This window comes from Budorcas taxicolor, chromosome 22, assembly GCF_023091745.1.
Source record: "Budorcas taxicolor isolate Tak-1 chromosome 22, Takin1.1, whole genome shotgun sequence".
NCBI lineage: Eukaryota > Metazoa > Chordata > Mammalia > Artiodactyla > Bovidae > Budorcas > Budorcas taxicolor.
Window position 1 is genome coordinate 20,899,210 of NC_068931.1, and position 13,907 is coordinate 20,913,116.

General features: G+C 41.0%; 2 protein-coding genes across 2 annotated transcripts in view; one reads left to right on the forward strand and one right to left on the reverse strand.

Annotated features, from left to right (window-relative positions):
* KIAA1328 (KIAA1328 ortholog) overlaps positions 1–8,355 on the reverse strand; it is a 443,695-nt gene extending 435,340 nt beyond the window's left edge. The window contains exons 1-2 of the mRNA XM_052660503.1: positions 8,055–8,355; positions 711–746 (exon numbers count right to left, since the gene is read on the reverse strand). Coding sequence (XP_052516463.1) covers positions 711–746; positions 8,055–8,355 — 337 coding nt within the window. The remainder of the gene's footprint in view (positions 1–710; positions 747–8,054) is intronic.
* Positions 8,356–8,517: 162 nt separating this feature from the next.
* TPGS2 (tubulin polyglutamylase complex subunit 2) overlaps positions 8,518–13,907 on the forward strand; it is a 66,539-nt gene continuing 61,149 nt past the window's right edge. Inside the window, exon 1 of the mRNA XM_052660457.1 lies at positions 8,518–8,599. Coding sequence (XP_052516417.1) covers positions 8,518–8,599 — 82 coding nt within the window. The remainder of the gene's footprint in view (positions 8,600–13,907) is intronic.

Sequence of the window (13,907 nt, forward strand, 5' to 3'; positions counted from 1 at the left end):
ATCAAAACAAGATTTCAAAATTAAATCTTTTCATTCTTTTAAACCCTGCCCCTAGCAAACTTTTCCTTGATACCCTCTATTGTATGGCACCTGATGGGCAAATCTCTTTATAAACTTCATTTTAAAGCTCTGTTAATAAATAATGAGTCATGAAAAGACTGTATTTTGAATGCATTAGAGATTCAACTGAAATATTTTTTAAAGGGGATATGAACATTTGTAAATCACATTAAAACCAATAAACTACAACATGCCATATATACCTTAACTTCCTGGAAACTAAAAATCTGAATTTTCACATAATTAGGGTGCCTCCAATGGTTCAGTTTTACAACTCATCTCATAACAACCAGTAAACTTTAAAGTCTGTTACATAAACCCTACATCATGAAGTTTATACATTTTCTTTGAAATATAAAATTCAGACTATTATTTGAATATGAAAAGTAAGAAAAGAATCTGCTGCTCTTTAATCCATGAATGAAGTATTCTATAAATTCATCAAAAGCTGACTTGCCAGCCAGACCCTAAAATAAGGCAGTATTTCAAACCTTAATGGGGTCACACCAAATATTAAAAAAAGAAAAAAAATTATGTTCTGATGAACTGTTCTGCATCTACTTATACCTACAAAGTTGTCCTAATGTTTTATTTTCTTCTAACTCTTAAGAAGCAAAGGAAGTTTACCAAATTAATATAGAAAATCATACCTGGAACATACACTACTGATTGTTCTTCATCAGAAACTATGCAGGAAGACATAAAGGAAAATACTAGAAAAGATTATCCAACATCCAATGCTATTGTTCTATACTTCTACTATAATTCGCAATTTCTTTTGAGCTAGAAGTTTGTAACTATCTTTTAAAAACAAAACTAGGAAGTAATATAATGAAAATAAATGTAGCAAAATTAATAATGTTTTAAAGTTCATCTTTATATATTCATATCTATCTGCTTTGTAAAAACGCTGGAATGTCATGTTCCATTAAAGTTTTATCCATCCTTACTCCCAAATGACATACTCAACACTATAAATTCCGCTGTAGTTTCATTTTCTTTCCTTTTGTAAACAAGGAGTTAAATGCTCCATTGTGCTCTTTGGTGAACTGACAAGTTATCTGAGGCATGAATACGTAATTTCAAAATGAGTCTTAGCTTTGAAGAACAAATGCTGTTTAAGGGCACCTCAATTATGCAAACACAAATATATTTTGTATTCTTCCACAGTACATTCATGAAATGTCTCAAGAAGCCCTACTATTTAACAAGTGGAAGAAATTTAAGACAAAAAGAACTATTTCGAATTTCAAAAAGAGAAATTTTGAAAGGGTGAAAGTCGCTCAGTTGTGTCCAACTCTTTGCGACCCTATGGACTATACAGTCCATGGAATTCTCCAGGCCAGAATACTGGAGTGGGTAGCCATTCCCCTCTCCAGGGGATCTCCCAATCCAGGGGTCAAACCCAGGTCTCCTGCAATGCAGGTGGATTCTTTACCAGCTCAGTCGAACATCAGCTGAATATCAGTCAACTGATATAGAAAGGGAACCAATATAATAAAGTTTACTTTTCAGAAATAAAATTTTATTCAGAACTAGATTTAAATCCAGGTATGTCTACCATTTGATAACCTTCTATTACACATCCAGGAAGCAGGTGTCTAAACAATTATTTTCCAAATGACCTAGAAAAGTCCAAAGGTTTCTGTTACTTTATGAAATACTCTGTTTTCCAAAATTTCTAGACAGATCAATTATTAACTGTTTCCTCCTGGGAGCAGATGGGAATAAAACAGTGGATAAAACATGTTAGAGAGCCAATATATTTCAGTTTAGAACGAATTCTAGAAATGGAATCTTTTCAAGGAATGTTGACTGGAAATGCCTAGAATCCTGAAGGAAATTTAGGAACACAATGGTGGTGCTTACTGTCTGACCTGCTAGGTGGTTCAGCTCTCCTCAGCAGCATATGCACTAGCACAGCTTCAAGACTTTTGCTGGTAACTAGGTCAGGAAGCAACAGTTAGAACTGGACATGGAACAACAGACTGGTTCCAAATAGGAAAAGGAGTACGTCAAGGCTGTGTATTGTCACCCTGCTTATTTAACTTCTATGCAGAGTACATCATGAGAAATGCTGGGCTGGAAGAAACACAAGCTGGAATCAAGATTGCCGGGAGAAATATCAATAACCTCAGATGTGCAGATGACATCACCCTTATGGCAGAAAGTGAAGAGGAACTAAAAAGCCTCTTGATGAAAGTGAAAGAGGAGAGTGAAAAAGTTGGCTTAAAGCTCAACGTTCAGAAAAGGAAGATCATGGCATCTGGTCCCATCACTTCATGAGAAAATAGATGGGGAAACAGTGGAAACACTGTCAGACTTTATTTATCTGGGCTCCAAAGTCACTGCAGATGGTGACTGCAGCCATGAAATTAAAAGACACTTACTCCTTGGAAGGAAAGTTATGACCAACCTAGACAGCATATGCAAAAGCAGAGATATTACTTTGCCAACATAGGTTTGTCTAGTCAAGGCTATGGTTTTTCCAGTAGTCATATATGGATGTGAGAGTTGGACTGTGAAGAAAGCTGAGCGCCAAAGAATTGATGCTTTTGAACTGTGGTGTTGGAGAAGACTCTTGAGAGTTCCTTGGACTGCAAGGAGATCCAACCAGTCAATCCTAAAGGAAATCAGACCTGAATATTCATTGGAAGGACTGATACTGAAGCTGAAGCTCCAGTACTTTGGCCACCTGAAGCGAAGAGCCGACTCATTAGAAAAGACCGTTATGTTGGGAAAGATTGAAAGCAGGAGGAGAAGGGGACAACAGAGGGTGCAATGGCTGGGTGGCATCACCAACTCGATGGACATGAGTCTGAGTGAACTCCAGGAGTTGGTGATGGACAGGGAGGCCTGGCGTGCTGCAATTCATGGGGTCGCAAAGAGTCGGACACAACTGAGTGACTGAACTGAACTGAACTGAGTGCCTCTAAAAAGTTTAAACTTCCTCAGACATCAGGGACGAGCATAGAAAATTTCAGGAGGTACATACGACAAGTAAACAAAAACTTAGACCCCACTAGTCCAAGGAAACTGACTGTAACTAATACTGGAGCGGAGCACTTCTAAATTCATTGACACCCAATCCAAAACAAAAGCTTTACAAGCTGAAATTGTGCAGACTCTTTAGCAGCAGATTCATTTTTCACACCCTCTGGGACTCTTCAGTTACTGTTTAATTATTCGCTGTTAGAAATACACACATGGAGAAAAGTACGCAAGGGGAAAAAAATCAAGATGACTCAGGACATGCTCCATATGACAGGGTCCTCAGTTAAAATATAAAATAGGGATGAATTTGCAGAATATTCTCCATCTCCAAGGATGACCTATGGAAAGACTGACATAACTGAGTCCTGGAAAACATACTACACTTCTCTAGACCATCCACAAAGGAGTCTGCTCATAGCTGAAAGGGACCAGCCACTGAGGAACCTACTTAGCCATATCTTGACTCAGAAACTCATCAAATATTTTATACTTTCTCTTCTCTCCTCAAACCTGATACCATTTCCCTCATCTTTACTCTAAGCTATTAACTTTGCTTCCTATTTCTTTAAGAAAAACAAACTATAGAAGCCTTTGACAAACACGCATTGGCAAATGACATGATATTACATATAGAAAACACTACAGATTCTACTGAAAAACTCAGAATAATCAAATTCAGATTGCTGATAAACAGAAGTTGCAGAATACAAAATCAATAAACAAAAATCTGTTGCATTTTTATACAAGAATAACCATCAGGAAGACAAATTAGGGGGAAAAAAATCCTATTTACAACTGCATCAAAAAAGAGTAAAAAAGTCTTAAAAATTTAACCAAAGAGGTGAGAGACCTGTACGCTGAAAAGTATAAGACACTGATGAAAGAAACTGAAGAAAAATGAAAGAAATTCACGCTCATGAATTAAAAGAATATTGTTAAAATGTCCATAAAGCAATCTACAGATTCAAAGCAAAATTCCAAAGTCATTTTTCACAGAAATACTGTAAAACAAACAATCCTAAAATTTGTATGGAACTACAAAAGACTTTAATCAGTCAAAGCAATCTTGAGAAAGAAGAACAAAGCTGGAGGCATCACAATTCCTGGTTTCAAAATACTACAAAGCAACAGTTATCAAAACACAAAAGACCCCCAGGACATTAACAGCTACCCTCTTCCTGCTTTATTTTTCTCCATAGCATCCATAATCATAAAATATTATTTTACTTATTCATGAACTAATTTCATTTCACTAACATGTAAGCATCAAGCCAGTGAAAATCTACATTGTTTTGTTCAATGTTGTATCTCTAAGATCAAAGAATGCCTGGATCATAGTCAACCATCTAGGGACGAACGAAATTGGTATTTATTTAATCCCATGAGGCACTGTCCAACAACTCTCAATGTTGTCTTTCTCTTTGTCCTACTCAAAATATGCACACAAACCCCACCAGCTACATCTACACCAAATTTCTTTTTCAAATATAAGACCACTAAATAAAGTGATCTTAACAAAAGTTTTTATAAATAAGACAAAATATATTTCAAATTGCCTCCATCCAACCTATACTTTCTAATTTTTTGTAATCTAAATTCATCTCATTATTTTTGAGAACCCAAATATTTACCTTCTTCAAATACCGATTCCCAACAAATGTATATTTCATGGGAAAGTTAAAGAGACACAATTTGGACCTCTTATTATGTTCTCTGTGTCACCTTAGTTCCACTTGGTTCATCTGGAAGTGCCTCAATAGGATAAGTACAGCAAGTTATAAAATCTTTAATGCTCAAGTTTCCAAAATTAAAGTGGCAAGCAGAAACCCAAGCCAGAAATGGTAGGGAGAAATAAATATACCTACCCTAGAGCAACAAGACGTGAAGAAAATAAACTTGGTACTTCCCATTCTGCAATAACCTTGTGAGTGTGAATCACTTATCAGCAACATGTGTATCATCATTACTAACCATAATGATTTTCCTGACATATATGGTTTTTTCAATAGTCATGTATGGATGTAAGAGTTGGACTATAAAGATGGCTGAGTGCTGAAGAATTGATGCTTTTGAACAGTGGTGTTGGAGAAGACTCTTGAGAGTCCTTTGGACACCAAGAAGATCCAACCAGTCCATCCTAAAGGAAATCAGTCCTGAATATTCTTTGGAAGGACTGATGCTGAAGTTGAAACTCCAGTACTTTGGCCACCTAATGAGAAGAACTGACTCATTTGAAAAGACCCTGATGCTGGGAAAGATTGAAGGTGGAAAGAGAAGGGGACGACAGAGGATGAGATGGTTGGATGACATCAACAACTCAATGGACATGAGTTTGAGTAAACTCTGGGAGTTGGTGACGGACAGGGAGGCCTGGCATGCTGCAGTCCATGGGGTCGCAAAGAGTCAGACACAACTGAGTGACTTAACTGAACTGATATTATTTTACATCAACATAAAGTCTCTATTTAATTGAAAACTCAATGGCAGACATTATAGCTACTGCAATGCTTTGACCAGGTCCTTTATAGTTCATATTTGTTAATATCAAGTTCATAATACTGTTAAAGATAATACACTTGAGTGCACTTCAGCAATCAAATTTAGATACTGCAGAAATATTAATTTCTTTTGATATTACCAAGAGCTATAATGAAGGAAAGCAGTTTAGGGCCAAAGGGATGTATTTCACTTGCAGATTTAAGCCATAAAATGACAACATGGCATATCACTGTTTACACATTGGATATAAAGAAATACCTTGTGCAAAACAGTACTGCTGAATCATACTGTGCAGGAGATACACAACTCATAAAAACAACAATATGAAAAGGTGACCTTCAGTCACAGATGACCTACCCTCACATGACAGAAACATCTAGGAATGGGAAATCTCTCAATCACATTTCTCCAATTGTTTAGGTAAGGCACTGAAAATCTCTGAATAGTGCAAAAAGAATACCAGATTACAGATATATACTTTTTGGCCTTTTTCTATTGAAAGTTCTAACTATAAGTACTTGAGGGGTGGTCTGGGAAGTCATCAGTGGAATGAGAAAAGAGATCAAGATCAAAAGACATTCCTATAAAAAAATTTTTTACAAGAAGATCAAAAGACACATAACTAAATCAAATGATTCATAACTATGTTTTTTAGCAAAGATTCAGTAACAAATTCACATCTAACACACTTTTAAGTCCTACAGATTTAACATGAAAATATTTGAGGCTGGATATTAATTGGTCATTACGTGGAATAGGGAGGGGAAACAGGTGATACTGGTAACCTTGAAACTCCTTTCAAACATCTGAATTTCTACAGAATGTAATCACCATTTTCCCCAAATAACTTCAGCTCCTCACTTTCACTGCAAAGATGAGTATTTTACATTCATTTTTAGAGTAAGGGAGAATATAAGAAAAAAGGAAGGCTATATGACATCTATATGAAATATGCCATATGACTACATAAATAATCGAGTACAAGGCTGCTAAGACCAAGAGCATAGATTCTGTTTACACACCCATTAACTTAATCATACCTAGTGCAAGACTGTATCCCCTATCCACACCCCACATACATTCTATTATATATCAGAACAATATCCTTATACATTTCATATCAGCACAACAGCATTGGTTATACAGAAATTTAAGGAATAATAACGAAAGCCACATAGATGTTATGAAAATGATTACACTGAAGAAGCACATTATAAGTTAATAAGCTTCATTTATCTATCACAAAATTCTAACATTGCAGAGGCAGTTTCACTAGAAAGACTCATCCCAGTTTCCTGACTTCCCAATTCAGTCCAGCCGCTCCCGATGCACATATTCTCCTGACAGGTAAAGAAAAAATTTAATTTGCATAGTATATCAGTGTGCTTTTTATCCAGTGGAGGATCATGATTTCACTTGATGCTCTCCAACCTCTCACACACAAATGGTAATAATGCTTAGGAAGTCCATAACACCAAACATTCAGCAGCAAGAAATGCAAAAATACCCCACTCTCCAAGGCGTGACACTTTAATCCTAGTAATCCAACAGGGGGAATTGATAATATAACTTCTTGAGTTTTACTGACTAGCTAAGTACCACCTGCAAAGAACGATTCAGGAGAAGTTAACAGCAACGCCTCTAACAATGCTATGGCCAATCCTAGCAAACAGGCAAAAAGGCTTGCCTCTGTGGGCATCCAACACACTGAACGCCTCCTTTCAGGTAACTCTCCTGGAACGTGAAGCAAGTTACCAGGAGCAAAGATCAACCTGGAACAGTGTACCTAACGCAGGCAAAAGAACCAGTTTTTTCACACATCTCATTACTCCAAGGGTAAAAGTGCCACCGCTTCTCTACCATAAAACTATCCAAGAACTGGTTCAACCCTGCTAGCGGTGACCCGCAACCTACATACAAATCAACACTACTCCCACCCAGGCCCTAAAATCTGCATCCCATCTGATTCCATCATCAGCATCACCAGATCACATCCCTGTGAAACCAAGTCCCACGATTCTCTGAAGATCTAAGTATGAAAATACATCGTCACTGCCAGGCCTTCGAAGTCCGACGAGGTACTGACTTGCTCCTAACAGCGCAGGCCAGGGATACTCCTAAACCAAGACCAAAAGCTCCTGGACCACCCAACGCCGTGCCCTCCTCCAGAAGCTCACTCCTCACAGACCCGGCCGGCCGGAGGTCGCCTCAGGCAGCGGGGCCCCTTCCAGCCCCCGACTCTAGGCCGACTTTCCGGAGCTCACCGCCAAGGAGGGCAAGGAAACAGCTTGGGTCGAGTCCCCACATCTAGAACTCCAGCCTGGAGAAACAGTGCAGGCTGTCTGCTACCTAATACCCAAGCAAGGGGACTGCCAGGCGGCCCGACTGCACGGCCCCGCCCCCGGGGTCCGCAGCGACCTTCTCCCTTCCGCTCCGAGTCCCTCGCGACCGCTCGCCCCGGGAAAGGCGCCGGCGCCCCCTGTCAGGCGGGCAAAGGATACAGTCCCGGCTCCAGAACGCCGCCGCGCCCGGGCGGGAGGGGCCCGCCACGTCCGCCATCTTGAAACAACCGCCACTTGGGGCGTCGCGCCGGGGCCGCCCCGCCCCGGCCCACAGGCCCGGTCCGGATTGGCCACACGACACAGAGGCCCGCCCCCGCTTGCGCGGCCGGCCCCGGCGGGGCGGGACGGTCCGGCCGGAGGGGTCGCTGGGTTCCGGCGGCGTGGTGTGGAGCACCCGCCGGGGCAGCGGGAACAAGCGCCTCGGGGGGCTACTACCGCCCGAGCAGCCCGGGCCCCTCATCTCCGCGCCGCAGCCCTTTCAGGCGCCGAGAACTACAAGTCCCGGCATGCCGCGAACTTGACGGCCGCGCCTCCCGGGCGGTGTCCGGCCCTCCGGCCCGCCCCGCTCCCCCGCCCGGTCCCCACCCCTTCCCCGGCCGCACGCGGAGCCGGGACACGAGACATGGAGGAGACGTCGCCCCCGCTGCTGGGCAGCAGCAAGCCGCACCTGGAGAAGCTGACCTTGGGGGTCACTCGCATCCTAGGTGAGTGGGGCGGGGAGCCGTGAGGGCGACTACGGGACGAAGGGTGTGCCGCGGAAGCACGGAGGCGCGGCAGGAACTGGACTCTAGACCAGTGGACATCGCGGCTGTAAGTCCTGTTCAGAAGGTGCGTTAACGGGGCCAAGGGACCGTTTGCCGGGAGTGTGGATGCAGAGACGCGAAGCTCGAAGGTCACCCCATCCGAAACCCACCACAGGGCCCAGGAAGGACGCGGGAATAGATGTGCTAAGGGGAAACAGCAGGCCCCTGACAGTGAGAGGCTGGCTGTCCTGAGAGGCCTTCTTGGCTTCAGATGGCCAGAGAGAGGTGAGGGAATGTTGCAACCGACCTCCCAGGGCAACCGGTTCCCATGCGCCTCCGTGTGAATGGCACCTGAATTGGTCCAAAGTTTGCACCGTTGAATGGGTGGTTTTCCTTTATGGAACCTTCCCTATGCTGCTGCTGCTCAGTCGCTTCAGTCGTGTCTGACTCTGTGCGACCCCATAGACGGCAGCACACCAGGATCCCAGGGAGGGACTACTACGTTAAATGCTGGAGCTACTCTACAATGAAATGAAACACACACACAGTTCAGTCATTCGTTATTGCTCGGAGGTAGCACACAGAAGGAGGTGGTTGATCTTTTCTGAAGAGCTAAGAAGTATGTCCCACAGGAGATGATGCTGATTTTAAAAGACCAGTGGAAGTTAGCCAGAATACCGAGGAGAAAGGCAGTCTAAGCAAGCCAAATAGTACATTTCAACACCTTCCTTTTGCATTCATAATAAAATCCAGATTTTGTGCCATGACCCACCAGTCTCCTATAATTTACCCTCAACTGTCTTTCTGACTTTACTTCCACTCTGTTTTGCCATAGTAGCTTCCTTGTACCATGAACCCACTAAGCTTGTTCCCACGTCAAGGCTTTTGCAATTTGCTAGACCTTCCATCTGAAATTCTCTTCCTCTGAATATCTTTCTCTGACTTCATTCAAATCTCTAATATCACAACCTCGAAGGAGCCTTCCCTGAATACAGTTCCAGTAACACCGTTCCCTATCACTGTCTTCCTTTATCCTACTCTTTTTTTAATCCTCATGGCTTTGCCACTATTTGAAATTATGTATTTTTTGTTTGTTTTAATTTGTCTCTTTTCTGTAGCTGAAGTCCATGAGGTTAGGAACTTTGTATTATTCTTCCCTATATTCCTCAGTTGGATGGCGTCACAGACTCAATGGACATGAGCTTGGGTAAACTCCGGGAGTTGGTGATGGACAGGGAAGCCCAGCGTGCTGCAGTTCATGGGGTCGCAAAGACTGAGCAACTGAACTGATATTCCTCGGTGCCTAAAACAGTAAATGAGGTGTGAAATATCCTGATGTGTTTGGGAGAAGCAGTAGGTTTTATAAATGAAATTGTGAGTGTAGGGCAAAGAGAGAGCTAATCACCGAGACCACTCATATTTTATCTCCTTATTTTTACCCAGATTTCTACCCTATTGCTTCTTGTACTTCTGGACTTAGGCAGGTCTTGCTATTCCACAGATGTACTTCATTGTTGTTGTTCTGTCACTAAGTCATATCTGACTCTTTGCGACCCCACAGACTGCAGCGTTCCAGGCTCCCTGTCCTTCACTATCTCCCAGAGTTTGCTCAGACTCCTGTCTGTTGAGATGATAATGTTATCCAGCCATCTCATCCTCTCTCGCCCTTCTCCTCCTGCCCTCAATCTTTCCCAACATTCAGTCTCTTTGCATCAGATGGCCAAAGTATTGGAGCTTCAACTTCATTAGTATATTTATAAATCTAGAAAGTTTTCTCTAAACAATTATTTTCTTTTAGTAAATGTTGAATCTACTCGAGTCAAGCTAACTAAATTTCCCTTAAGCTGTCAGTTTGATTTAAAGGCCTATATAATTAAATGTCTATAAACATTTTAAATTTCATTTATGCATTTAATATATTGTATTATGTATTTCAGATGTCTGGCCAACTGCTAACAGTTACAAGTTAAAACCTACCTAAGGAATTAAACATCTGGTAATTAAATTTATAGGAAATCTAGCCTCCTGTAAGCAGTCTATTTATAAATGTAGTCAAAACCTGATAATTTCGAGTTTAGTAATCACAAGTCAAAAATCATTTGCAGACATACCTCAGAGATGTTGGGAATTAGGATCCAGACCACTGCAGTAAGAGTGAATATCCTAATAAAGTGAGTCTCACAAATTTTTGGTTTCCACTGTGTATAAAAGTTATGTTTACACTCTATTAAGTGTGCAATAGCATTATGTCTAAAAAATGTACATACCTTAACCTTAAAATACTTTATTGCTGAAAAATACTAACCATTATTTAACAATGCAAGGTTGCCACGAATCTTCAGTTTGTAAAAAAATTTTAAAAAGGCAATATCTGAGAAGCACAATAAAGCAAAGCATGGTAAAACAAGCTTGCCTGTATGTTTTCACGTTTCTTTGTTGTTTGAAAAGACAATATATTAAGAGGATTTTTTTATGGCAAAGCAGCTAAAGTTAGTGGTGGGTATATGGTAAGCAGCCTCCCCAAAATCTCCTTCCAAAAATATATGCAATAACTCTGCAACTACATTTTTATCCAAAACCAAACTCTCAGTGTTGCTTAAAGACAGAGAATAGCAAATGTGCAAAGTAACGGAGTAAAAAGAGAAAAAGCAACAAATCATAGGACCAGACCGTAATTTTTCCTGCCCTACTGTCTCACCACCAGAAGAATCTGTGGCAAGCAAACAGACCCAGAAATGATTCCAGCCAAAGAGCCTGGCTGAAACAACCAACAGAAATGAGACACTAGTGTCACTAACCTAGAAATCTTTTTAAATGACACACTATTGCAAAATGAAGGAGAGAAAAGTAAAACCTATAGAGAACTAATGCTGGAATCAGGAAATAAAATGTCAAGCAGACAACTGAGGAAGACTCTTCCCAAAAAAGAACTGAAGTAGAAGAAAACTTTAAACTCCAAACAAAATTAAAATACCTGAACAAGTATAGAAAATTCAGTGAAAGAAAGTGTGAGCCAAGGATTTAATATCTATCCTAACTGTCTATCAAATAAAAGAACTTAGAAAATTCTCCACCCATGAGCCCATCCTGAGGAATCTACTGGAGGACAGATTTTATCAAATCAAATATAGACTGAGAAACCTGCAAAAAGACTTCTGCTGAGCATTATTTTCATAAGAGTAATACACACAAACATACATAAATACATGCATGTAAGACTAAACCAAAGGTGGGAGGAGAGTTGAAGAATGATGTAACCATTGTTTTCTGTTATGACAAAGGATGTTTAAAATGATGTAACTATAGTGTAACTAGTGGGCAGATTTCTAAAATGACCTCCAGTTCTCAGTTCAGTTCAGTCACTCAGTTGTGTCCGACTCCTTGTGACTCCATGGACTGCAGCACGCCAAGCCTCCCTGTACATCACCAATTCCCGAAGTTTACTCAGACTCATGTCCATTGAGTTGGTGATGCCATCCAGCCGCCTCATCCTCTGTCATCCTCTTCTCCTTCTGCCTTCAGTCTTTCCCAGCATCAGGGTCTTTTCAAATGAGTCAGTTTTTCGCATCAGGTGGCTGAAGTATTGGGAGTTTCACCTTCAGCATCAGTCCTTCCAATGAATATTCAGGAATGATTTCATTTACGATTCACTGGTTGGGTCTCCTTGCTGTCCAAGGGACTCAAGAGTCTTCTCCAACACCACCGTTCAAAAGCATCAGTTCTTCAGCGCTCAGCTGTCTTTATAGTCCAACTCTCACATGCATATATGCCTACTGGAAAACCCATAGCTTTGACTAGAAGGACCTTTGTTGGCAAAGTAATGTCTCTGCTTTTTCATATGCTGTCAAGGTTGGTCATAACTTTTCATCCAAGGAGCAAGCGTCTTTATTTCATGGCTGCAGTCACCATCTGCTGTGATTTTGGAGGCCAAAAAAATAGTCTCTCACTGTTTCCATTGTTTCCCCACCTATTTGCCATGAAATGATAAAACCAGATGTTATGATCTTAGTTTTCTGAATGTTGAGTTTTAAGCCAACTTTTCACTCTCCTCTTTAATCAAGAGGCTCTTCAGTTCATCTTTGCTTTCTGCCATAACGGTGGTGTCATCTGCATATCTCAGGTTATTGATATTTCTCCCGGCAATCTTGATTCCAGCTTGTGCTTCTTCCAGCCTAGCATTTCTCATGATGTACTCTGCATATAATTTAAATAAACAGGGTGACAATATACAGCCTTGACCTACTCCTTTCCCTGTTTGGAACCACTCTGTTGTTCCATGTCCTGTTCTAAATGTTGCTTCCTGACCTGCATACAGATTTTTCAGGAGGCAGGTCAGGTGGTTTGGTATTCCCATCTCTTGAAGAATTTTTCCACATTTTGTTGTGATCACACAGTCAAAGGGTTTGGCATAGTCAATAAAGCAGATGTTTTTCTGGAACTCTCTTGCTTTTTCGATGATCCAGCAGATGTTGGCAATTTGATCTCTGGTTCTTCTGCCTTTTCTAAAACCAGCTTGAACATCAGGAAGTTCACAGGTCACGTACTGTTGCCTGGCTTGAAGAAATTTGAGCATTACTTTGCTAGCATATGAGATGAGTGCAGTTGTGCGGTAGTTTGAGCATTCTTTGGCATTGCCTTTCTTTGGGATTGGAATGAAAACTGACCTTTTCCAGTCCTGTGGCCACTGCTGACTTTCCCAAATTTGCTGTCATATTGAGTGCAGCACTTTCACAGCATCATCTTTCAAGGTTTGAAACAGCTCAACTGGGATTCCATTACCTCCACTAGCTTTGTTCGTAGTGATGCTTCCTAAGGCCCACTTGACTTCACATTCTAAGATGTCTGGCTCTATGTGAGTGATCACACCATCATGATTATCTGGGTCGTGAAGATCTTTTTTATAGTTCTTCTGTGTATTCTTGCCACCTCTTCTTAATATCTTCTGCTTCTGTTAGGTCCATCCTATTTCCATCCTTTAATGAGCCCATCTTTGCATGAAATGTTCCCTTGGTATCTCTAATTTTCTTGAAGAGATCTCTGATCTTTCCCATTCTATTGTTTTCCTTTATTTCTTTGCATTGATCACTGAGGAAGGCTTTCTTATCTCTCCTTGCTCTTTGGAACTCTGCATTCAAATGGGTTTTTTTTTTCCTCCTTTGCCTTTTGCTTCTCTTTTTTTCACAGCTCTTTGTAAGGACTCCTCAGACAACCATTTTGCCTTCTTGCATGTCTTTTTCTTGGGATTGTCTTGATCCCTGCCTCCTATACA